Genomic DNA, 25,470 nt, shown 5'->3' with positions numbered 1-25,470 from the left:
ATTATTGGTAATATCGCCATTTTGATGATATTAATTCTGCCTATCCATGAACAAGGTATATCTTTCCATCTTCTAAGGTCTTCTTCTATTTCTCTCTTTAGGGTTGTGTAGTTTTCATTGTAAAGGTCATTCACCTCTTTTGTTAGATTGATTCCCAAATATTTTATTTTCTTTTTTAGGATATTGTGAATGGGGTGGTTGTCCTGATTTCCTTTTCAGAGGGTTTGTCACTGATATACAGGAATGCCTTTGATTTATGCATGTTGATTTTATATCCTGCCACTTTGCTGAATTCATTTACTAGATCTAGACGTTTCTGGGTAGAACCTTTTGGGTCTGCTAGGGATAGAATCATGTCAGCTGCAAACAGTGCTAATTTAAGTTCTTCTTTTCCTATATTTATGCCTTTAATTTCTTTCATCTGTCTAATTGCTCTGGCCAGTGTTTTGAGAACTATGTTGAACAGAAGTGGTGAGAGAGGGCATCCCTGTCTTATTCCAGATTTTAGAGGGAATGCCTTCAGTTTTTCTCCGTTTAGAATGATGCTGGCCTGAGGCTTATCATAGATAGCTTTTACAATATTGAGGTATGTTCCTGTTATCCCTAGTTTTTCTAGTGTTTTGAACATAAAGGGATGCTGTACTTTGTCGAGTGCTTTTTCTGCGTCTATTGAGATGATCATGTGGTTCTTATCTTTAAGTCTATTGATGTGGTGAATAACATTTATTGATTTCCGTATATTTGATCAGCCTTGCATCCGAGGGATGAATCCCACTTGGTCAGGGTGCATGATCTTTTTGATATGTTTTTGTATCCAATTTGCCATAATTTTATTGAGGATTTTTGCATCTAAGTTCATTAGAGATATTGGTCTGTAGTTTTTTTTTTCTTTGAAGTGTCTTTATCTGGTTTCAGGATCAGGGTGATGTTGGCCTCATAGAATGAATTTGGAAGAGCTTCCTCTTTTTCTATTTCCTGAAATAACTTGAAAAGTATTGGTATTAATTCTTCTTTAAAGGTTTTATAAAACTCTGCTGTTTACCCATCCGGTCCAGGGCTTTTCTTGGTTGGTAGTCTTTTGATGGCTTCTTCTACTTCCTCTTTTGTTATTGGTCTGTTTAAATTGTGTGTATCCTCTTGACTCAATCTGGGCAGATCATATGACTTAAGATATTTATCGATGTCTTCACTATCCTCTATTTTATTGGAATATAGGCTTTCAAAATCATTTCTGATTATCTTCTGTATTTCTGTCGTGTCTGTTGTGATATTGCCTTTTTCATCCCGTATGCTGATAATTTGAGTTCTCTCTCTTCTTCTCTTCATTACCATGGCTAAGGGTCTGTTGATCTTATTTATTTTTTCAAAGAACCAACTTTTAGTTTTGTCAATTTTTTCAATTGTTTCTTTTATTTCAATTTCATTGATTTAAGCTCTGATTTTAATCATTTCTTGTCTTCTACTACATTTACTGTTGTTTGCTCTTCTTTTTCAAGGGCTTTGTGATGAAGTGTGAGATCATTTATTTGTTGGGTTTTTTTTCTTTTTTTGAGGAATGAACTCCAAGCAATGAATTTTCCTCTTAGAACTGCTGTCAGTGTGTCCCATAGATTCTGATATGTTGTGTCTGTGTTTTCATTTATTTCTATGAATTTTTCGATTTCCTCCTTGATGTCTTCTGTAACCCATTGATTATTCAGTAACATATTTTCATTCTCCAAGTGATATAGGAATTTCCTTCCTTCTTTTATCATTGATTTCCAGTTTCATTTCATTATGATCAGATAAGATACATGGTATTATCTCCACACCTTTATAATTTCTAAGGTTTGCCCTATGGCATAATATATGGTCTATTTTTGAGAAGGATCCATGTGCTGCTGAGAAAAAGTGTATCCCCTTGATGATGATTGATATATTCTATATATGTCAGTTAAGTCTAGGTTATTGATTGTGTTATTGAGTTCTATGGTTTCTTTATTCAACTTTTGTTTGGAAGATCTGTCCAATGGTGAGAGAGGTGTGTTGAAGTCACCCATAATTATTGTGTTGTGGTCTATTTGACTCTTGAACTTGAGGAGAGTTTGTTTTATGAACATAGCAGCACCATTGTTTGGTGCATAAATATTGATAATTTTTATGTCTTGTTGGTGAATGGTTCCTTTTAACAGTATATAGTGTTCTTCTTTATCCCTTTTGATTAACTTAGGCCTGAAGTTGATTTTATTCCATACAAGTATGGACACCCCTGCTTGCTTCCGAGGACCGTGTGCATGGTATGATTTTCCCCAACCTTTCACCTTCAGCCTGTGTATGTCTTTTCCTATCAGATGTGTCTCCTGAAGGCAGCATATTGTTGGATCTGCTTTTTTAATCCAGGTTATCAGCCTATGTTGCTTTATTGGTGACTTTAAGCCATTAATGTTTGGGTTACTATTGATATATGGTTTGTACTTCCCATCATGTTTATTTGTTTATTTATTTATTTATTTATAATTTGGCTTGTTTTTCCCTCTTTGATTAGTCCCCCCCCCCCTTTACTGAGGTAGTTCCAACTGTTGGTTTTGGGTGCTGTTTTTCATTTCCTCTTCGGGTAGTGTTTTGCCCAAGATGCATTGCAGTTCTGGTTTTCTGGCTGTAAATTCTTTTAACTTTTGTTTATTGTGGAAGATTTTTATTTCATTGTCAAACTTAAAGCGTAGTTTTGCTGGAAACAATATTCTTGGTTGGCACTCATTATATTTCAGCGTTTGAAATACGTTGTTCCAGGATCTTCTCACTTTCAGTGTCTGTGATGAGAAATCAGCCATTAACCTAATTGGTTTACCCCTAAATGTAATCTGCCTCCTTTGTCTTGTAGCTTTTAATATTCTCTCCTTGTTCTGTATATTGGATATCTTCATAACAATGTGTCTTGGAGTTGGTCTGTTGTGGTTTTGTATATTCAGCATCCTGTAGGCTTCTAGAATTTGGACATCTGTTTCATTTTTCATGTCTGGAAAGTTTTCTAAAATTATTTCATTTAACAGATTGCTCATTCCTTTGGTTTTGGACCTCTATACCTTACTCTATCCCAATGACTCTTAAGTTTTTTTTTTTTTTTTTTTTTATGGTATCCCATATATCTTGGATGTTTTGCTCATGGTTTCTTACCAGCCTTTCTGCATTGACTAGACTCTTTTCGAGATGGTATATTTTGTCTTTGTTGTCTGATGTTCTGACTTCTACTTAGTCTAATCTACTGGTAATACTTTCATTTGATTTTTTAATTTGGTTTATACTTTTCTTCATTTCTAGGATTTGTGTTTGATTTTTTTATAACCTCTATCTCCCTGTAGAATTGTTGTTTTGCTTCTTGGATTTGTTTATGTAATTCATTGTCAAAATGTTCTTTCATTGCTTGCATTTGCTGTCTAATGATCTCTTTAAGATTCCATTCCATCTGAGTCAGGTATGCCTTGAGTTCTTTATCAGACCATTTTTCTGATGCATTTAGCATCTCCTGTAAATTTAAGCTGTCCTGCATTATTTGTGTTCCTTTTCTTCCTTTTTTCATAATGCTCGCATTTCTTTCCAGCTCTGTTTGACTGCTGTGTTATTATTTTCTCCTATAAATTTGTTTTGGTTTTGTATAGGTCTGAGACCTCTCCTTTGTGATGGGAGACAATGTCTCGAGTTGTTGGCTTTAATTGTGATTTAAAGTAAATTCATTAGTTTCATTAAAGGCCTACAGATTCTGATGGTGTATAGAGAATTAAGGTTTGGTCTTAGGATTTTATGTTAAGGTTGGGAGATGTGATGGTATGGGGGTTAGTACATTTTAGCTTCTTTGGGGGGTTGCTCAAATGCAGGAGGATATTAACGAGAGAATAGACAGGAATATTTGGGGGTAGCTAAGGACTTAGGAGGACTATAGACTGTCTCAAAACATTCACCTATTTGCGTTAAAGTAAAATAAATTTTTTTTTTTTTTAAAAATGCACTCTTAGGTCTATTTTCTTCGCTTCCAGTAGATGGAGCTGTGATTTCCGGACCAAGATTTTGCCCTGGTGGGAGTGGTGAGTTGGGAGTCAGGTGCCTTTACCTTTCCCCAGCCTCTGATATTCACACTCACTCTGATATTCATGCCCACGGAAAGCCGGGGAGAGATTTCATGTGATTTCCCCACTGTATGGGAGAGGGGCTGAGTGTCACACACCTGTTCTGTCCCTGAATTTGCTGCGATGGGGTCTGATCTGTAGGAAGCTGGCGATGATGACGTCAGCTCCCCAATATTGTGGCCTCTGACATCCTTGGTGGGGTGTCAGGTGTGGAGGGCAGATCTAGGCCATTTCTCTCCCCTGTCCCAACACCAGACCTCGGTCTGGAGCACTGTGGAGGCGTGGTTGGCAGGACCCCCCCCAGGCTCCTTAGCTCCATTTCTCTGAGTTGCTGGCACATTGCTGCCCAGGATTCAGCTGCAGGGTGGGCCACCAATCAGTCAGCCTGAGTCTCTGCACAAGGGTTGGCTCAGACTCACTGGTGACTGAGCCCCAGTCGCTGACCCTCAGGTGTTGAAACTCTTCCGCTAGGTTTCAGTGCAGCACAATTTTGCTGAACATTCCTGTCAAGACAGCTTCCAGCCATTCTAAGCTCTCTCATCATGCAGTGATGCAGGACAAAGGGGTGCCGCACCTCCATTAGCCGCCAACTTCCTCAATGGATTTTTAAAGGGAAGGATTTTGCAAGCAGTTCAGTGGGGGGAAAAAATGACTCTTCTCATTGTCTTTGCCAAAACAAAAATTTAAAAATAAAAACTGGCTAGAAAACAAGTGCATCTGCCATTTTTTTTTCCCAAAAATTAATTTCAAAGTGTATCTTGCAGCAGAGAGAAGACAGACCTTGGGCTACAGCAGAGATTTGTTATTAAAAAGTCAAGTAGAAAATTGGTAGGAGAAAACACAGAACAGGATGTGACCTTGGGCTTAAGGCAAGTAGTTCTCGGATGAGATTCCAAAGTCTGGTCCCAGAATGAGCGGCAAAAGACAGATGGATTCTCTTTTCTCTAAATTGAGATATTTAGCTCTTTGAGAGATGCCATTAAGGGGTAGAGAGGAAAGTGTCACCTTGCAAGAACATATTGCTGATCTCTCTCTCTCTCTGTCTCTCTTTTCCCAGGGGGAGCCAACCTATAAATGGGAAAAGAATTTTAATTAGATTTTTTTTGGAGGTGCCAGGGAGTGAATCATGGCTCTTCGGCCCCTGAGCCCCATCTCCAGCCCTATTTTGCATTTTATTTAGAGACAGGGTCTCCCTGAGCTCCCCTATTTTTCAGTTGGCTCCCACTGTGTATCTATCATATTGATTTTACTCAAAACTACAGAACCTGGTGGGGATGGGTGAGAATTTGGAGCTTTTGAAGTTTTCCCAAGCCTCGGTGGGAGGTGAAATGACCCAGGGACTTTGTTTCACTCAGTTCAATCGTGAGCATCTGCTGAGTCCTAAGCAGCTCAGTTCTTTGTGAAGATGGGTATCTTTGGGTTTAGTTGGGTTTGCAAAGATCAACAGCCAGGAATGCCAATCCACCAATGTTTTAAAATGAATTACAAAGTGACACATCTGTGCAATACCTGCTCTTTCATAAATCAAGACAGACACCATCGCCTCATGTCAAAATAACCTGGCTGAATCCTAGAAGCAGAACAAGAAATCCCACAAAAGCAAAGATGCAAGTTTGACTAAGTTGTTGAGAACCATGTGTCAATGGTGTCTTTTTAGGCAGGAAAGACTCCTTTGTAAGACAGCTTGGGTCCATCAATCAAGCTTGGTTAATGCTTCCTTTAAACAGGAGAAATATTGATGTATGTCACTTACATCCAAACTATACTTTGTATCCAATTCATCTTTCAATCCAGTCATGGAAATAATTTATACTGAGGTATTCTTGATTATATACTTGTGGTTCTCTCTCTAATTTTATTATTATTATTATTATTATTATTATTATTATTATTATTAGTAGTAGTAGTAGTAGTAGTAGTAGTAGTACTAGGATGAACCCAGGGGTGCTCAACCCCTGAGCCATATCCCCAGCCCTTTTTTTTTTAGAGACAGAACCTTGCCAAGTTTCTTAGGGCCTCACTAAGTTGCTGAGGCTGGATTTGAACACGTGATACTCATGCCTCAGTCTCCCAAGCCTTTAGGATTACAGCCCCAGTTGTTTTTATTTTATTTTTTAAAATTTATTTTTGACCCCCCTATACCAGACATTTTTTAAATCCATTTGATTGTATGTTTATTTATTTATTTAGAGACCAGAATTAAGTAAGTTGCTGAGAGCCTTGCTAAACTGCTGAGGCTGGCCTTCACATTGGGATCCTCTTGCCTCAGCCTCCCCGTCTCTATCCACATTTTGATACCCTGAAACAGTATCTTTCCATCTGAATTCATTTTAGCCATTGACATGATGCTTGTAGTTAGAGTTGGTGCAGATCTGACATCAACACTCCTTATATAGTCAGAGTGATTGTTCATGGTGGTTGATCTAATGGGGTTGGTGACCCATTGATAATTCAAGTAGATACCTAAAGAGAACATGGATCTCAACTCCAAAAAAGACTCATAAATTCACTAAGAGGGAAGCATCTGTGATTCTTTTATATATCTTTAATTCCAACCAGACTTGTCACCTTCCACTGAAGACAGAGATGCCATAATCTAATCTGTTTCGACCACAGGGTACCATCTTTAGTTCGCTAACGTAACTTTCAGGATTTCCCTCAAACTTAGAGAATTGATTACAGGAGCTGGGAAGAGACTTTTTGTCCTTGATCTTTCATTTCAGCCATCGGAATCAAAAGGAAATAATTACTACTGTCCTTGGAATCAATGATGGGCTTTGTGCATGAGTCTTATATAAAGGTCAATTATCTGGTCGAACTTAAGCTTCCGCTAATATTAATCTCATTAGTTAAATAACAGAAGGTCCTGGACAGCCCATCCCAGCCAACCAGGAAACACTGAGCAGACCAGAAGGTTCAGAATGAAAAACAATGGATCCATTGCTGCTCATGCCAAGCTGCCAATAATATATAAAGAGGCATCAAACTCATTCTCTCCACTCACTCACCTCCCCTGAGCCCCTGAAGGACAGGAAGACAGATCTCATCAAGATGAAGACCTTTCTGCTCGCTCTCGGATTCACTCTGATCTGTGCTTCATCCCAGTTTGATCCGGAAGAGGTACCTGGGTGGGCTGATGGGGGTGATCTTTTCCTTGCTCCTTCTTTCTCTCTTTCTCCTCAAATATCTCAATTTTAAGTTACATGGGATTTTAGGAGCATCTCAGTCCACATACATCTATAATCATGAGATGATCCTTCTCTACTTCTGTATTCCAACTCTTTCTGTGACTATCACATTACTCCTGAAGTAAGTTAATAAAATTTAAGGTGCCACAGCGTCACCTACTAGATCCCACACATTTGGTGATGTTGTTTAGCTGTTTCAGAGCCTCTCAATCCATGCTCCCTGTGGGAATCTGACTTTATCAATGGAATTCTACCTCTGGAGAGCAGAACTTGCTTGGCTACATCCTGATTGTGTTTGTTGTTTTCTTCTGAGCTAAACCAGCTGCCATGGTTCTAATAAGTGTGGATGAGAGATGAGAAGGAGGAGCCTGTCATGATTCCCAGGGGACCCTTCCTTTGCAGGTCACTGGGGACTGGCATAGTATTCTCATAGGAGCCAATCATGTAGAGAAGATCGAACAAGGTGGAGACCTGAGAGTCTATCTCCGTCACCTTGAATGTGTTGATGCATGCAACAAGTTAGTCATCACCTTCTACACCAAGTAAGTGAAAATTGTCCCCATGTTAAGGAACTAAATAGTTCCCTTCTGACACGTGGGCTGGGCTCCAATCCATGGTGAGACGTCTTGATGATGCTCACAGAATGGAGTCTTCTGACCTCTCTTTTTCCTGAAGGAGATTGTGGTTTTGAGCTCCTGTTGAACCACATCCCTTAACATAGAGACCCTGAGACAGTGAGCAAAAACTCTTCCCTTGGAATCCTGAGCTGAGGGCAAAGGTCCATCAGACCCCAGAATATGTGTTGGACTCTTTCCATTCTCTGTCTATTGCCAATAGATTGCACCCATTAGCTTTAAGGATGAATTTAAAAGAGCAGGATCTACACATTGATCCATGTCAATCATGATTCTCCAGCTGACATTTTCTATGATGATATTGAATCAATCAATATGTGCTTCTTGAAGGAAGTTAATATTTGTAGAATGATGAGCAACATGAAGACATTGTGATAGTATAGCAAAAATAATTACAGTCCCTCTCTATATAACGTATATGTACATGTATACGTATTCCATGTGCATGTATATATAATGTCCCATTTTGATGGTTTAAATTGACATCAGTGTGCATAATGTTTACTCAGCGTTTAATCCAATCACAAAATGTGAATAAATAAACATTTATGTCAGTCTTTGAAGTAAAATATAAATATGACAATTACATTACTAAAGACTTAATAATATTTTTCAACCAAGACCCAAGGGAAAAAAATGAGAAGTATGCATAGGAAGCAGAGGTCTGATAGGATTCAGAGCAGGACTGTAATTACCAATTGGACATGGAAATTTTCAAACATGCATCCCTTAACATGCCAATGGTAAAAACCAGATCTGAAAATACCATGTGACCCCTCAAACAAGTCCTGGTAAAATAGTGAATCGTGACCTTGAATGGGAGCTGAAGTTTGAGGTGTCAATAATGGATCTGCATCCTCAGGTCTGTGTGTGAGGTGCAAATACAGTCTGTTTACGTCTGGGTCCATAGCCACAGGGTCCTGTATCTGTGTCCCTCCCACCATCCCTGGGTATTCAGAAATTCTTGCAAATAATGCTATCCTGCATTACCTCAAGTTAAAGTGTTAGCACCAAGAGTGAGAAATGCAGAATTCAGAAAAGGATGGACCTTTATGGGAGATCTGGGGCCATGATATTATGAGAAGAAAAAAATAAAAGTGTGATATATTCATGTCATGTGTGTGTATATAAATTGTATAGGTGGAATATTATGTTAAATCTTAATGCTTTTATATTATTAAATGTAAAATGTAGATATATGGTGCATCCATTATGTATGCATGCATATGCACAGAAATATTATGCACCTATAGTATGTATACATGCATAGGAATGTGCATATATTCTCTTGTTGTCCTGAAGTGGGAGTCTCCTTGCAAACCCCTCCACTGGCTACATGGTCAGACTTGCAGACCTCTATGGCTCTCCCAATGGCAGCGAGAGCTCAGGTTATGTGGTGGGTCCAGGCTAGTGATCATACTGCTGGAAAATGTCCAGGAGTTTCCAACACAACCTGACCCATCCCACCCAGAGTTAGGAATCACCAAGGTCAAGAAACCCTGCCCTAGAACATCCAGAAGCCTCCCATAACATGGGGACGTTGATTGCATGGAAGAGGGAAATCATCGATTGATTTTCCCATCTCAATTACCTTCTTCAAGTCAAATATAAAAGATTTTGCAAAAATAGTCGAGTCAAAGGAGGCTTCTCTTGGTTTGTTTCTAAGGTTGAACGGAGAGTGTCACAAGTTCTCAGTTGTGGGAATCAAAGGCGCTAATGGGGTCTATGAAACTGATTGTGAGTATTTGCTCTTTTGTGCTCTGCATGACCCAGACCTTGATATGCATTGTAATTCATGGTCCTGGGGACCACACATATCGCCATGTGTGCATGCTGCTCCCCTTTCTGCTTCAACTTGCTCATGCAACCTTGGAAAATCTAATAAAATAGTGAGCATTGGAGTCACCAGAGAGAGTTAGAATAAGGTCATATCATCTCAGGTTCCCATGTGGGCACTTCTATATCTATGAGGAGGCTGAGGCAGGAGGATTGCAAGTTGGAGACCAGGCTCTGCAAAAGTGAGGTGCTAAACAACTCATTGAGACCCTGTCTCTAAATAAAATGCAGAATATGACTGGGGATGGGCCTCAGGGGTTGAGTGCCCCTGAGTTCAATCCCTGAAATTTAAAAAAAATGACATGAATATATAGCAACATGATTTAATAAAATACAACTAGGCATATTTACATGTGCATATGTACATATGCTTACTTATACACTTAGAGTTTATATGTATGTAAAAAATATAAATGTGACATTTTTATGACAAATACTTATACAAATCTATATATGTGTGTGTGTGTACATGTCTATATCTGTATATATGTATATCTATATCAATATATAATCATATATAATGGACTATAATTTCTCATTCTTCTGGTTATACTTGATGTAAGAACACACTGGGCAGGTAGTGATATGTGTACATAGGGTAACACACATGCCCCCTTCAGTTCATTTACTCTGCTTTATCCAACATACCTCTATTCTTCCCTAGCCCCCTCCCATTGTGAATTATCATCTCTAAATTAGAGAAAACCTTCAGTTTTTGGTTTTTTGGGGGATTGGTTTATTTTGCTTAGCATGATATTCTCCAGCTCCATCCAGTTACTGGCAAATGCCATGATTTAATTCTTCTTTATGGCTGAGTAATATTCTATTTTGCATATGGACCGCACTTTCTTTATCCACTCAATTGTTGAAGGGCACCTAGGTTGGTTACATAGTTTGGCTAATGGGAGCTGAGATGCTATAAATATTGATGTGGCTGCAGCACTGTTATATGCTTATTTTAAGTCCTTTGGGTATAGACCAAGAAGTTTTCAAGTGTTTCTTTTTCTGTCTCAGACTCAGGTGACAATTACTTCCAAATCAAGTATGTCGCAAATGGTTTCATTTTATTTTATAATAAAAATGTGGATGCAGATGGCAAGGTGACCTATGAGACACTGATTGCAGGTAAGTATGGTGACTTTTACTGTCCAAAGCACAGCATAGTGATTTCTTTTATGTTGTCAATTCAGGAGAGAATTATGAGCATAGGTTTTCTGAACTAAGGCACTAGTACAGAAATGTGTTCCCACAGTAGATCCCATTGACTCAGGTGTACTGAGGGATTGTCTCTCTGAAAATGAGAGACGCATTTCATATGGTGCCCTATCAAAAATCACTCCTAAATGTTGCAGACCACATTCTGCAGATCTCATAGTGATATACACAGTAGTATAATGGGGTGTTTGGCACCTAATGAACCAACATTTTAAAGTAAAATTCCAATTATATTCCCATACTTGTGAATGTGTAACTGTGAATCCCAACCTTATAGAAAATTATAAAGCACCAGTGAACAATATGGAAAAAATACTTATGTACATATAAAAAGTCAAATGTGGTAACTCAGTTCAGTATTAATGACCACAGTGATCTCCACCATAAATCCTTTGTTTTATCATAATTGTTCCAATATTTTCCAAAATTACAGATTTTTTTCTTTGAATAAATACTTAATAAGACCAGCCCCTCACATATGCTGCTCCAATCCTGATGGAATGTAGACTTTTGAGTCTTGCTACAGAGCAAATGAAAGATGCATTTGAACCTTTGAGGTCTTAGATCAACATTTGAAATAGAAGGAGCTATTAAATACTCTTAATTTCTCAAAGATGAACAAGGAGAGTTTTTTTTTTTCTCTCTCTTTTTCTTTGCATTAGAGAGATTACCATGCTAATGTGCTAGGTGGAAAGTTCAGATCAATTCCACCCCCCTTTTGTATTTGAATATTGGATGAATGGTCCAGAATAGTGGGGCATAGACTCTAGAATGTAGATAGAGTTGAAATGAGAAGGCATAGTATAGAATAATTCCCAAAGCTTAGGCCTTGGAGATGTTGAGGAGAATGCATAAATATTAGGCAAGATTGAGTTCACACAATAAAGGGTTTTGAGTGTTTGCAATATTCCTAAGAATCACAAATGAAATGATGTTCCATAAGTGGAATTTATCCACGTTCCCATGTCACCACCCATAAGTGAACTGGAAGTATCATTAATCAGAGCATGGGGATGGTGGGATCAACTGGTCTACCTGGGACCCAGAGGATGCTTTCTAACAGAAACCTCTTCCACATTTTCCCACATGCAAAACAGCTAAGGAAGACAGTCTGGGTGAAGAGCAGAAGAAGAAGTTTGAAGAGCTGACGGTGGAAAAGAACATTCCAAAGGAAAACATAAGAAATATTATTGAAACTGGTAAAGTCACTTTCCCTAATCCTGTAATAATCTGAAATGAACCAAAAGACAAGGAGCTTGATTCATATCTTCCTTTTGCAAAATGCAAATCATTACAATTGAGCAACCGCAGTGACCTAGGTTTTTCCTTCCCCTCTCTTTCCCAGATGACTGTCCTGCTGCTTAAGGACATTAACTGATGAGCAGACACTTGAGGTTTGTACATCCTGACATTTTGTTCTGTTAGGTATTTTTCCCCTTGTAATACTTGGCATAGATATGAACGAGTGAAATGGTCCCTCCTTCAGGGTGTTGAGATATCTGCATGTGTTTAAAACATGGATCAAACAACACCCCTTTGGTTTTCAGAGTGGATTTTTTTATTGGGAGACAGTGGGAGAGCTTTTTATGAAGCCATGGACAATGGACAATGGAATAGTATTAACATTGGGGAATACATTACCATGCAATAGCAAAATCTTCAATATCCCTAAAGGAGAATTCTCAAAGACTTTCAGATTTTGGAGGGAAGGGAACTAGAGATTTAACCCAGGGAGAATCTACCACTGAGTCACATCTCTACCACATCTTATTCTTTATTTTGACATGGCCTCTAAGATGCAGAAGAGGGCCTTGAACTTGAGATACCACTGCTTCTGATGCAGACTACTGAGTCCTGGGATTACAGGCAAGCACCATTGCTTCAGGCACAAAATTTTAAAACGTTGCACACATGCACATGCACTTTAGGATCCCTCAAAGCAAGAGGTGACCGTGCAAGTGTAGACCTTCCTATGAAATTTACCCCTGTAGATCCCATACATGAACATACAACCTCCGAGAAAAGAGTTGTGTGTGAGCGTTCCTGCACTGCACTACCCAGGATTGGATTTTTCCTTTGCATTATAACACTCCCCAATATCATGTCATTAAGACCCGCTTGGCCATATTTTAATTTCTTTTTCTTTTGAATCCTACAGATCCTAATGAGATCAGGAATGTTTGCAACATCATCTTCTCAAGGGCTCAGGAATCATCTCTATGAAAATAAAATGCCTTTCTTTTATTAAAATTGTAACTTCTTTATTTCTGTAAATTGCAAACCCTGTCTAAGGGATTTCCTGTCAATCCTCTTCTATATCTTTCCTGCTATTTCTGTATTCTAAATTGAGTAATAAATTTTACCTTATATGCACAAACGTGTCTTTGGATAAGTTTATGACAACTTCAATTTACAGAAATTTCTATTCTGATGCAATATTTAACATTGAGTCTACAGGAGAGAGGAGACAATTTTAGTTAAGGATGATTGTGCAACAGCTGATTGTATCATGAGTACAGAGGAAGGGATGGGCTGCAAGATCACACAGATGTGAGTGTGTTATTCTTCATATATGAAGGGACCTAAAAGCTCATGTAATACAATGGAATGATGTTCAGAGGTGAAATGATTGGATATGAGAGGTGTGGCCCAATCAGTGGATTAATCCACTTGAATGGACTAAATGACTGGTGACTGTAGCAGATGGGGTGTGGCTGGAGGAGGGGGTCCCTGGGCTGTGCCTTTGGGATTTCTATCCTGTCCCTGGTGAGCAAAGCTCTCTCTGCTCCCTGGTACCCTGTCCTGAGCTGCTTCCTCCTCCAGGCCCTGCTGCCAGAGCCATGGAGTCAGCCAACCATGGAGTGAACCTCTGAATCCATCAACCACAAATATAAATTATCCGCCTCTAAAATTGTACTCATAAGTTTTTTGTGTTGCAACAGTGAAAAACCTTTCTAATATTTTCCTTTATGATGCAACAGAAAAAAGATTTTTTGATCAGATATAACTTAAGAGACCAGGCAGTATATCAAGACTGTGCTTAAAAAAGAAAAATAAAAAGAAAAGAAAATAGGAAATGATAGAGACTCACAAGATGCAGTAAAAATGCCCCTTCTTACATGAATGAGGGTGAAGAGTCTGTTTGGCCTGATAAAGGAGCCTGGTAATTCCCCCAATATGAACATGAAGACCTAAGAAATAGAACAGAGGACACTGAGACAAAGTCACATGAGTCTAGGCATCTGATGACTGACATGTTGACAAAAATACATTCTTGGGGAAGTCAGACTTGTCACGAGGGAAACTGGATAGCTATTTGTAGAAAAATAAAATAGGATTCCTGTCCCTCACCCTGCACAAACTCATATCAAATTGGTTCAAAAATATAGGAAATAGACAAGAGACTTCCAAACTTCCAGAAGAAATCCAGGGTCAAATATCCAACATACAGGATCCTCACAGGTACCATTGGCATGGATCCTATAGTAAGTGCCCTGATTCTCTCAATGTGATTGGCTGTGGTTGATCTATATGGTGGTTGACCCAAGGGGAATTCAACTGGATATCTTGAAAGAAGATGAATCTCAATATATATATATATATATATATATATATATATATATATATATATATATATATATATATAAAATTGACAAGAGGTCAGATTTGAATTATTATTATTATTATTCTTTTTGTAATGTCTTCTTAAATTCAAATATGGACCTGTTTGAGAGATGCCCAGTTACCTTGCATTTGAGGTAGAGATGCCTTCGTCTAGTTTGGTAAGGCCACAGGGTACCATCTTTGATTTTAGAAATAACTTAAAGCATTCAACCCAAAGGTTAAAGAAGTGATACAGGAACTTGAATAGATGTTTTGTCCTTGATCTTCCATGACAACCATCAGAATCAATGAGGAAATATACATTACCGTCCTTCGAGTCAATGAGAGTCTTTGGGCATGAGTCTATTATATAAAGGTCAATTATCTGGTCGAACTTAAGCTTTTGCTAATATTAATCTCATTAGTTAAATAACAGAAGATCCTGGATGGTCCATCCAAGCCAACCAGGAAACACTGAGAAGACAGAAGATTCAGGATGAAAAACAATGGATCTATTGCTGCTCATGCCAAGTCTCCAATACTATATAAAGAGGCAGAAAACTCATTCTCTCCAATTGCTCATCTACACTGAGCCCCCGAAGGATAGGAAGACAGAACTCATCAAGATGAGGACCTTTCTGCTCACTCTCGGATTTGCTCTGATCTGTGCTTCTTCCCAATATGACCCAGCAGAGGTATCTGGATGGGCTGATTTGGGGGTGATCTCTTCCTCACTCCTTCTTTCTCTCTCTCTCTCTCTTCCCACATTTCTCAATTTTAAGTGACATGGGATTTTAGGAGCATCTCAGTCCACATATATCTATAATCATGAGATGATCCTTCTCTACTTCTGTATTCCAACTCTTTCTGTGACTATCACATTCCTCCTGAAGTAAGGAAGTTAACAAAAGTTAAGGTGCCATAATGTGCCACAGTGTCACCTACTAGATCCCATATATTTGGTGATATTGTTCAGCTGCTCCCTGTGGGAATCTGACCTTATCGGATGGGATTCTACCTCTGCAGAGCAGATCTTGCTTGGCTACCTCCTGATTGTGTTTATTGTTTTCTTCTGAGCTAAACCTCCTGCCATGGTTCTAGTAATTATGAATGAGAGATGAGAAGGAGGAGCCAGTAGCCATTCCCAGGGGACCTTTCCATTGCAGATCAACGGGGACTGGCGTACCACTGTCATGGCAGCTGATAACTTAGAGAAGATTAGTGAAGATGGAGATCTGAGATTCCTTTTCCGTCAACTTGAATGTATTGATGCATGTGACAAGTTAGTCGTCACCTTCTACATCAAGTAAGTGAAAATTGTCCCCATGTTGAGGAACTAAATAGTTCACTTCTGACTCATGGGCTGAGCTCCAATCCATGGCGAGATGTCTTGATGATGCTCACAGAATGGAGTTTTCTGACCTCTCTTTTTCTTGAAGGAGATTGTGGTTTTGAGCTCCTGTTGAACCACATCCCTTAACATAGGGACCCCAAGACAGTGAGCAAAGACTCTTCCCTTCGAATCCTGAGCTGAGTGCAAAGGTCCATCAGACCCCAGCATGTGTGTAGGCTCTTTCCATTCTCTGTCTATTGCCAATAGTTTGCATAAATTAGCTTTAAGGATGAATTCAAAAGAGCAGGATCTACACATTAATCCATGTCAGTCATGATTCTCCAGCTGACGTTTTCTATGACAAAATTGATTCAATAGATATATATTTCTACAAGGCAGTTAATATCTGTAGAATGATTAGGATTGTGTGGTTATTGCAATAGTGTGGAAAAAATTTAAAATCTATAAAATATAAATGTAACATATATACGTGTATATAGAATGTCTCATCTTCATGGTTCAAATTGAAATCATTGCACATAAGACTGACTCAATGGATAACCCAAATTCAAATTGTGTATAAATAAACAACTATAATGCTCCTTGAAATAAAAACACAAATATGACAATTACATCACAAAAGACTTGAATATTTTTCAACCAAGACCCAGGAGAAAATAAAAATGAGAACTTATTCATAGGAAGCAGAGTCTGTTTACGATTCAGACCATGAGTTTCAACACCAATTGGTCATTGAACTTTTCAAACATGTATCTTTTCCCATGCTGATGCTCCCCACTCAAACAAACAAACAAACAAACAAACAAACAAAAAAAAACAAATTTGAAAAGACCTTATGGCACGCAAATATCTCCTGTTAAAATGATTATTGATGAAGTTGAAGGTGAGTTGAAGTTTGAGATATCCGTATTGGGTCTTCTTCAAGCCCAATACAAAATTTTTTGCAAGAATAGATGAGGAAAAAGGGACCTTCTCTTGGTTTGTTTTTAAGGTCCAACGGGGAGTGTCAGAAGTTCTCAGTGGAGTCCACAAAAGGCCCTCATGATGATTATGAAGTCGAATGTGAGTATTTGCTCTAAGGTGGACAGCATGACCCAAGCCTTGAGGGGTGTTCAGATTCATCGTCTTGGTGGGCACACACACAGGGGTCTGGACACTGGCCACCATTAGCAAACTTCTACTTGCTCACACCACCTTGGGAATGGTAGTGAATGGGTGAGCATTGGAATCTCCAGAGAGAGTTAGAATAAATTCCATATCATCTCAGGTTCCCAAGTTGGATGTTGGTATTAATGATGAGTCAAATGGGTTCTCTGTTTATATAGCTCATGGGGTTCTCTGCATAGAGAGCTGTTTAAAACAACATTAAATAACACCTAAATTCCTGCAAAATTAGCCTTGTTCTCTGACAGATATGATCACTCTTGCTTTTCATTGAACAAAGTATCTGAATATTAAAAAGATATGTATTAGACACACTATCAAGGATTTATGATCTGACAGTCTGAAACTCCAAATGTAAGAATGAGAATAGTGAAAATAACAGCAAAATATTTACACTAAATTCAAACTAATTTAAACTTCATCTAAAACAACCCCCCAAATAATAAAGACTTCTATATTTTTGCTTTACCAAAACAAAATACAAAAAAAAAAAATCCTATAATATTAAAAGGCCAATTGTCTACATGTTTCATTTGATGGAGACGAAATGTCCAATGTGATATTCTAGTCTTGATCACAGAAGATTTATTTCTCATTGGAATATGAATATACAGCAATATATTTCAATAAGGTACAAGTATATTATAATATGCATATATTTGTATATTTATACATATATCTATTTATGTATTGAAAAAATAGAAGGGTGACATTTTTATAATATATATATAGAGAGAGCGTTCGGGTCCCTGGGTAAGGGTCGCGAAATAACCAGGACACAGGGGATGCAGAGCCAAGGCAGCAATCGCAACTGCATGCTGAGGTTTATTTGCAAGTTCCTTTTATATTCTTCTTCTAACAAAGCAAGCAATTCTTCAATAACACTTTACCCACATAGCCCAAATATCATGCCTCAGCGGATACACAGAGCTAGATTCAGACTGTTCCTTTTCATTTGATAAGTACCCTCTTAAAGTTCTTTGTAGACATTATCTAATCCCCTGAGGATGCATTTGTTTCTTCAGAATGTACTGTTCCCAGGATAAGTATGCAGGAAGCTTCTTCCTCTTGGCCAAACCATGCAGAACTTGTGCCTTGCGATAAGGGGAAGAGAACGTTTCCTCCTCCTAACTGAAGTTTGCCTCAGCTGACCTAAATCACAGCCACAGCTCTTGCAAAAAGTCAGGCCTGAGGGAGCTAAACTCTGCACACTTAAACCCCAACATATATATATATATATATATATATATATATATATATATATATATATATATACACACACAGAGAGAGAGAGAGAGATCCAGCTCTTTCTATGCTTCAAGTTCAATGTGATGTATTCATTCAACATGGGAGGAATTACATGATAAAATTGCTTAGATTGGATAACTGGGTCAGAAAATTGCTGGGGATTTGAAAATTGGTTCTGAGGGATGATTTAGAAAGTGCGAGCTCTCCACCTACCCTGGTTCTGTAGATCCAGCAATCAGGATCTTAGCTCTCAGGAAACCGCTTTCCAGGAATGCCTAGGCAATTCCAAGGAGGGGGGACTCTTTACCGTCTTCAGACGGGGACATGGAATTGTTGGCCTCTCTCTGCAGCTTCTGTGCCTGATTCTAACTCAGGATGTGGAACATTAGCGAAACAAAGATTGTTGGGGAAAAAGGGTCCATGATAGTGTGTTGCCAGCAACTCACACCAAATGACTTTTTAAGAAAGGTGATAATTTAGAGTTTTGAAGTGTTTCTTTTTCAATGACAGATGCAGGACAAAATTTCTTCCAAATCGAGTACTTCTCCAATGATTTCATAGTATTTTATAATATACATGTGGATGGAAACGGCAAGGTTACTCATATGACTAATGTTGCTGGTAAGTATAAAGGACATTTACCCTTTGAAGCACAGCATAGTAATTTCTTTTTTTCTTTCTTCTTTTTTTTTAAAAGTTCAATTCAGATTATATGCCTCTACTTTTGAATATGCAATGCTGAACCAAATCTTATAGAAAATTATAAAGCACCAATGAATAATATGAAAAAATACTTATGTATATTAAAATTCAAATTAAGTTCACTCATTTCAGTATTAATGACCATACTGATCTCCACCATCAACACTTCATCTTATCATAATTGTTTGAATAGTTTCAAAACTTAAAGTTACTCAAGAACACCATTCATCACATATCCTTCAGGGTTTTGAAATGATTACGTGCATTTAAAACATGGATCAAACAACACCCCTTTAGTTTTTAGAGTGGGATATTTTATTGGGAGACAGTAGGACAGCATTTTGAGAAGCCATGGACAATGGCATAGCATTAACATTGGTGAATACATTACCTTGCAATGGCAAAATCTTCAATATCCCTAAAGGAGATTTCTCAAAGACTTTCAGATTTTGGAGGGAAAGGTACCAGAGTTTTAACCCAGGAACAATCTACCACTGAGTCACATCTCTACCATATCTTATTCTTTATTTTGACATGGCCTCTAAGACGCAGAAGCTGGCCTTGAACTTGAGATCCTCCTGCTCTTGACACAGTCTCTGAATCCTCGGATCAGAAGCATGCACCATTGCTCATGACACACACACAAAATGTTAAATTATTGTACACATGTACATGCACCTTAGGATCCCTCAAACAAGAGGTGACCTTGCAAGTGTAGGTTTCTTATGAAAGTGACCCCTGTAGAACCCACACATGAACATGTAAGTTTGGAGAAAAGAGTTGCATGTGAGCATTCCTGCACTCCACTACCCAAGATTAGATTTTTCCTTTGCATTCTAACACTCCCCAATATCATATCATTAACACCCGCTTGGCCATATTTTACTTTGTTTTTCTTTTGAATCCTATAGATCCTAATGAGATCAGGAATGTTTGCAACATCATCTTCTTAAGGGCTCAGAAATCATTTCTATGAAGATAAAATGCCCCTCTTTTATTAAAATGGTAGTTTCTTCTTTTCTGTAAAGTTGCAAACCCTGTCTAAGGGATTGCACATGAGTTCTCTTCTATATCTTTCCTGCTATTTCTATATTCCTAATTGATTAATAAATTTGATCTTACATGCACAAACATGTGTCTTTGGATAAGTTTAGGACAATTTAAATTCACAGAAATATCTACTCTGATGCAATATTCAACAGTGGGTCTACAGGATGCAGGAGACTATTTTAGTTAAGGATGATTGTGCAACTGTGCAATGTATCATGAGTACAGAGGAAGGGATGGGCTGCAACATCACACATACATGAGTGTGTTTTTGTTTAGATATGAAGGGAACCAAAAACTCAAGTGATACAATTAAATGATGTTCAGAGGTGAAATGATTGTGTATGAGAGGAGTGACCTAATCAGTGTATTATCCATTTGAATGGACTAACTGTGTGACTGCAGGCAAGGGGAGTGTGGCTGGAGGAGGGGGTTCTTGGGATGTGTCTTTGGGGTTTGTATCCTGTCCCTGGTGAGCAGAGCTCTTTCTGTTTCCTCGTGCCCTGTCCTGAGTTGCTCTCCTCCTCCAATCCCTTCTGCCATTTTGTTCTGCCTCCCATTGGGCTAGAGCCAATGAAGTCAGCCATCCATGGACTGAACCTCTAAATCCATGAACCACAACTAAAAATTCTCCTCCTCTAAAATTGTACTCATAAAATCTTTGTATCACCAATGGCAAAAAAAACTTTATTAAAAGTGTTCTTTTTTGATGCAACAGAATTTTTTTTGATCAGATAAACTTAAGAGACCAGGCTGTGTATGAAGACTGTGCTTAAAAAAGAAAAAAAAAGAAAAGAAAATAGGAATTCATAGACTTACAAGATGCAATAAAAATGTCCCTTCTTACATGAATGAGGGTGAAGAGTCTGTTTGGTCTGAAAAATGTCCGTTTATGTAATATCAGACAATCTTCAAATCTTTTTGTGGTTCACAGCATGAATGTACTGCAGGGGTTGGGAGTGAGTTTCAGAAATGTACTCAGTGATCAGGTTTAGAGAGAGTTCCTCCTTTCCCTTCAGGGTTATTGTGTTGATATATATTATTAAAGAAAGATGGAGAAGATCAGAGGGGAGGGTGGGGGAATGGGGGAGATCAGAGATCTGTACCACATTTCCCAGGACTATCATTCATAATCATCATTGTGCACAAGACAGTTGAAATCAGATATGGGGTTAAGGCAGGAAAAGAGCATTGAGTGAAGATTCCAGTTGCAGAATTGGACAGATCCTTCTCCTAATCTAATGACTGTAAAGGTCTCCTTTGATCAAGGACCATCATCAGAAGATGCTGAAATAAAGGAAGGGTCCCTTATATGTGGACAAAATGCTAATCACCAGCCAGGCAGCTTCCAATACCTGCAGACCAATCCCTGGGGATTTGGAAACCTAGGTGCAGGATCATGGTGCTCTGAGTTTAGGAAACCAAGGAGAGGGCTCCTATCAACAGGAAATCTGAAACTTGAAGGGCTCTAATGGTAAGATCAACTCAGCTATTCACTTGGACTGTTCCTCATGGGAATGGAGAGAATCCAATTGAAATTTGCACTCTTATAAAATTTAGTTGCTAGAAGGCTCAGAAGATGCAGAGAAGTTTCTTCTGTCCAGAGGTGAAGATTATTAGTACCCAGATGTCAGCCCTCTCGTCTCTGGGGAGATAAACTCTGCTCTGTGAGAGAGCAGCATGGGGCTTTGGCATGGCAGCCCTGGCCACTAAATATCCCTTACATTCCTCACCATGGATGATGAGGAAGGGCTTGAGGGACATGAACATTCTAATATAAAACTCTCCATTATCAAAAGGAAGCGTGGTGAACTTCATGTAGGCATCAAGTAGTGCAGTTAATGACATAAAAATGGTGAGATCCATTTTCATGGATCACAGACAGTGGGAATGCATCTCCTGTGGTCCTTGCTGTAAGTGGAGAGGCCTGGCTTCACCTGAGGTACCCTCCTGGATAGGCAAATGGCCTCCATCTTGTCCTGGAATCGCTTGGTGTTCTCTCTCTTCTCCAGCGTCCATGCTGATCCTTGGAAGTTCACATTTTCTCTTTTGACATGGACATGATCCACATGAAGTAGTCCAAATACCAAACACCTAATTGTAGCTTAATTACCATCTGGGGACCCTAGTCCAGAGGGAAAGATGTCAGTATAGGAATTGTCAGACTGGGAACACAATTTAGGCTCTAACAGAAACTTCATCTTCTGTCTGATAAAATGCTTAATGAAATTGATTGATTATCCGAGATCTACATCATCTTATATCTCTATCTCTTGGGTAAATCACTTGGTCAGGAGAAGTTAACCGTTAAATGTATGGTTGGTTTCATTTGGCGGTTATTATGCTACATATTTCTAAATACTTGGGTGACATAGGTTTTCTTAATATATTTTCATTCTCATTAATATTTTTTTGTTACTGGGGAACAAAATAAGGGGAACTAAATCACTGAGCTACATTACAGCCATCTTTATATTTTATTTTGAGATAGAATCTCACTAACTTGCTTAGAGTCTCACTATTAATTGAAGGAGTTTATTTCAACCACATAAAGGCCATTTATGATAATCCCAAGTTCAATTTCATACTAAATGGAGAAAAACTAAAAAAAATTTCTTCTTAATTCAGGAACAATATAATGTGTCCACTGTCACCATCTTATTCCATATAGTCCTTGAAACATTAGCCAAAGTGATCAGGCAAGAAAAGGAAATCAATGGATAGAAAAAGCAAAATGAGAAGGCAAACTATCTGTGATTGCTGGTAACATTATCATATTCATAAAGTGAAAAACTGCACCAGAAGTCTTCTAGAGTTTATAAATAGTTTATCAAAGTAGCAAGATAAAAGATCAATCCATATAAACCAATAGATTGCTACACAGTTTAATTCAGCAGGAAGAGAAATTTGGAAAACCATTCCATTTACAATAATCTCAAAAATATATTCTTGGAAATTATCTAAGCAAGAAGTTAAAATAGCTCTTCAAAGAAATTCACAGAACACTAAAGAAAGAAATTGAAGAACACCATAGAAGAACAACATTCCATGTTCTTGGATAGGCAGAATTATATTGCAAAACTAGACATCCTACCAAGAGCAATAGACAAATTAAAAGCACTCCCCATGAAAATATGAATGAAATTTTTTTACTAAATTGGAAAAAAAAATATTTTTAAATACATTTGTAAGAATAAGAGAACCTGAGCAGGGAAAGGAATAATAAGCAAGATTATCAAAGCAGAAGACACCAAAATACCTGATCTGAAAAGGACACTTCCGAGCTGTAGATCAAACAGAGCATGGAAATTCCATCAATATGGGCATGAAGACCAAAAATAGAATAGAGGACACTGACACAAATTCCTATGAGTATAGCTATGTGATGTTTAACACGTTGCCAAAAATTTATTCTGGGAGACGAGAGATGCTTTACAAATTGGCACAGGTAAACTGGGCAGCTATTGGTAGTAAAATAAAATAGAACCCCTATCCCTCACCATGTACAAAACACTTAATAAAAATTGTTCAAAAATGTAGGAATTAGAAAACAGACTTCAAACTTCTAGAAGAAATCCTGTGTCAAAAATCCAATAGAAAGGTGTATTGTAGCTGTTGACAGAATCAAGACAGTTGCCCTTGGTGTAGATTCTATAGCAAGTGTCCTAATACTTTCAGAGTGATTGGCTGTGGTTGATCTAATGTGGTTGATGACCAAAGGGGAATTCAACTGCATCACTTGAAAGAGATGGATCTAAATTAAAAACAAAAACAAAAACAAAATCATAAATTGGCAAGAGGCTACCATTTGTTTTATCATTATCATTTTTTTTGTAATATCTTCTTAAATTTAAACTTGGACTGGTTTCAGAGATGCCATGTTACTTTGCATTTGAGGTAGAGATGACATAATCTAATTTGGTTAGGCCACAGGTACCATCTTTGATTTTAGAAGTATCTGTGAGCATTCAACTAAAATGTTAGAGAAGTGACACAGGAACTTGAATAGAAATTTAGACTTTGATCTTCCATTTCAGTCATGGGGATCAAAGAGGAAATAAACATTACTATCCTTGGGATCAATGACAGGCTTTGTGTGAGAGCCATACATAAAGGTCAATTATTTGGCCAAACTAAAGCTTTCCCAGTATCCATATCATTAGGTAAAGAACAGGAGTTCCTAGAGAGCTCATCCCTGCCAACCAGGAAATACTGAGCAGACAGAAGACCTCAGGATGAAAACAATGAATTCATTGCCTGTCATGTCAAGTCACCAATGTGATATAAAGGGGCATCAAACTCGTTCTGTCCATTACCCACCTCCCCTGAGCTTCTGCAGAGTGTAAGACAGATCTCATCAAGATGAAGACCTTTCTGCTGGCTCTCAGATTCAGCCTGATCTGTGCTTCATTCCAGGTCAACCCAGAAGAGGTACCTGGATGGGCTGATCTTCGGGGGATCTCTCTCTCTCTCTTGCTCTCTCTCTCATTCTTTCTTTCTCTTTGCACATTTCTCAATTTTATGTGACATGAGATTTTATGAGCGTCTCAGTCCACAAACGTCTATATCCATGATGGTAACCTTTGCTGTGGATGTAATCCAACTCTTTCTATGACTATCACGTTCCTCTTTAAGTAAATAAATGTAAAAAATTTAACCTGCCAAAGTGTTATCTACTACTTACCATATATTTGCTGATATAGTTTAGTTGTTTGAGAGCCTCTCAATTCCATGCTTCTGTGGGAATCTGATTCGTGACTTTAGCTGATACAATTGTACCTTGTGGAGAGTAGAGCTTGCATGGTGACCTCATGATTGGATTTAGTTTTTCTTCTGAGCTAAACCAGCTGTCATGGTTATAATTAGTGTGGACAAGAGAAGAACAAGAGGAGCCAGTAGCCATTCCCAGGGTATCTTTCCTGTACAGGTCATCGGGGACTGGCACACCATTCTCATGGGAGCTGATGACTTAGAGAAGATTAGTGAATATGGAGAGATGAGGTTCCATTACCGTCACTTAGATTGTAGTGATGGAGGCAAGAAGATAGACTTCACTTTCTACTCCAAGTAAGTGAAAATCGCCCAATGTAATGGAACAATGGGGATCACCTCTGGCACAACTTATGTCACTTCTGCACCAAATCTGTGTTTGTGTCTGTGTCCCTGCTTGGAAACAACTGTATCCTGAATTCCCAGAAGATAGAGAGAGAGGACAAAGTGTGAGGAATTCAGATTTCAGAATTCACAGGAGCTGCAGCATTTATATGAGAGTTGGGGCTCTGATAATTAAGACAGGAAAAAATAAAAGTGTGTATATTAATGTCACATGCATAAATATAGATTGTTTAGTGGAACATCATATGTTCACAATATTAAGG

At 38.3% G+C, this 25,470-nt stretch overlaps 1 protein-coding gene across 1 annotated transcript in view; it reads left to right on the top strand.

Annotated features, from left to right (window-relative positions):
- The window catches only part of LOC139703340 (neuroligin-4, X-linked-like), a 175,338-nt gene extending 150,175 nt beyond the window's left edge, over window positions 1-25,163 (top strand). Inside the window, exons 6-7 of the mRNA XM_071606662.1 lie at window positions 24,509-24,523; window positions 25,020-25,163. Coding sequence (XP_071462763.1) covers window positions 24,509-24,523; window positions 25,020-25,163 — 159 coding nt within the window. The remainder of the gene's footprint in view (window positions 1-24,508; window positions 24,524-25,019) is intronic.
- Window positions 25,164-25,470: the final 307 nt, after the last annotated feature.

The sequence above is a fragment of the Marmota flaviventris genome, chromosome X (genome assembly GCF_047511675.1).
Source record: "Marmota flaviventris isolate mMarFla1 chromosome X, mMarFla1.hap1, whole genome shotgun sequence".
Taxonomy (NCBI): Eukaryota; Metazoa; Chordata; class Mammalia; order Rodentia; family Sciuridae; genus Marmota; species Marmota flaviventris.
This window is presented reverse-complemented; position numbering and strand designations above follow the sequence as displayed.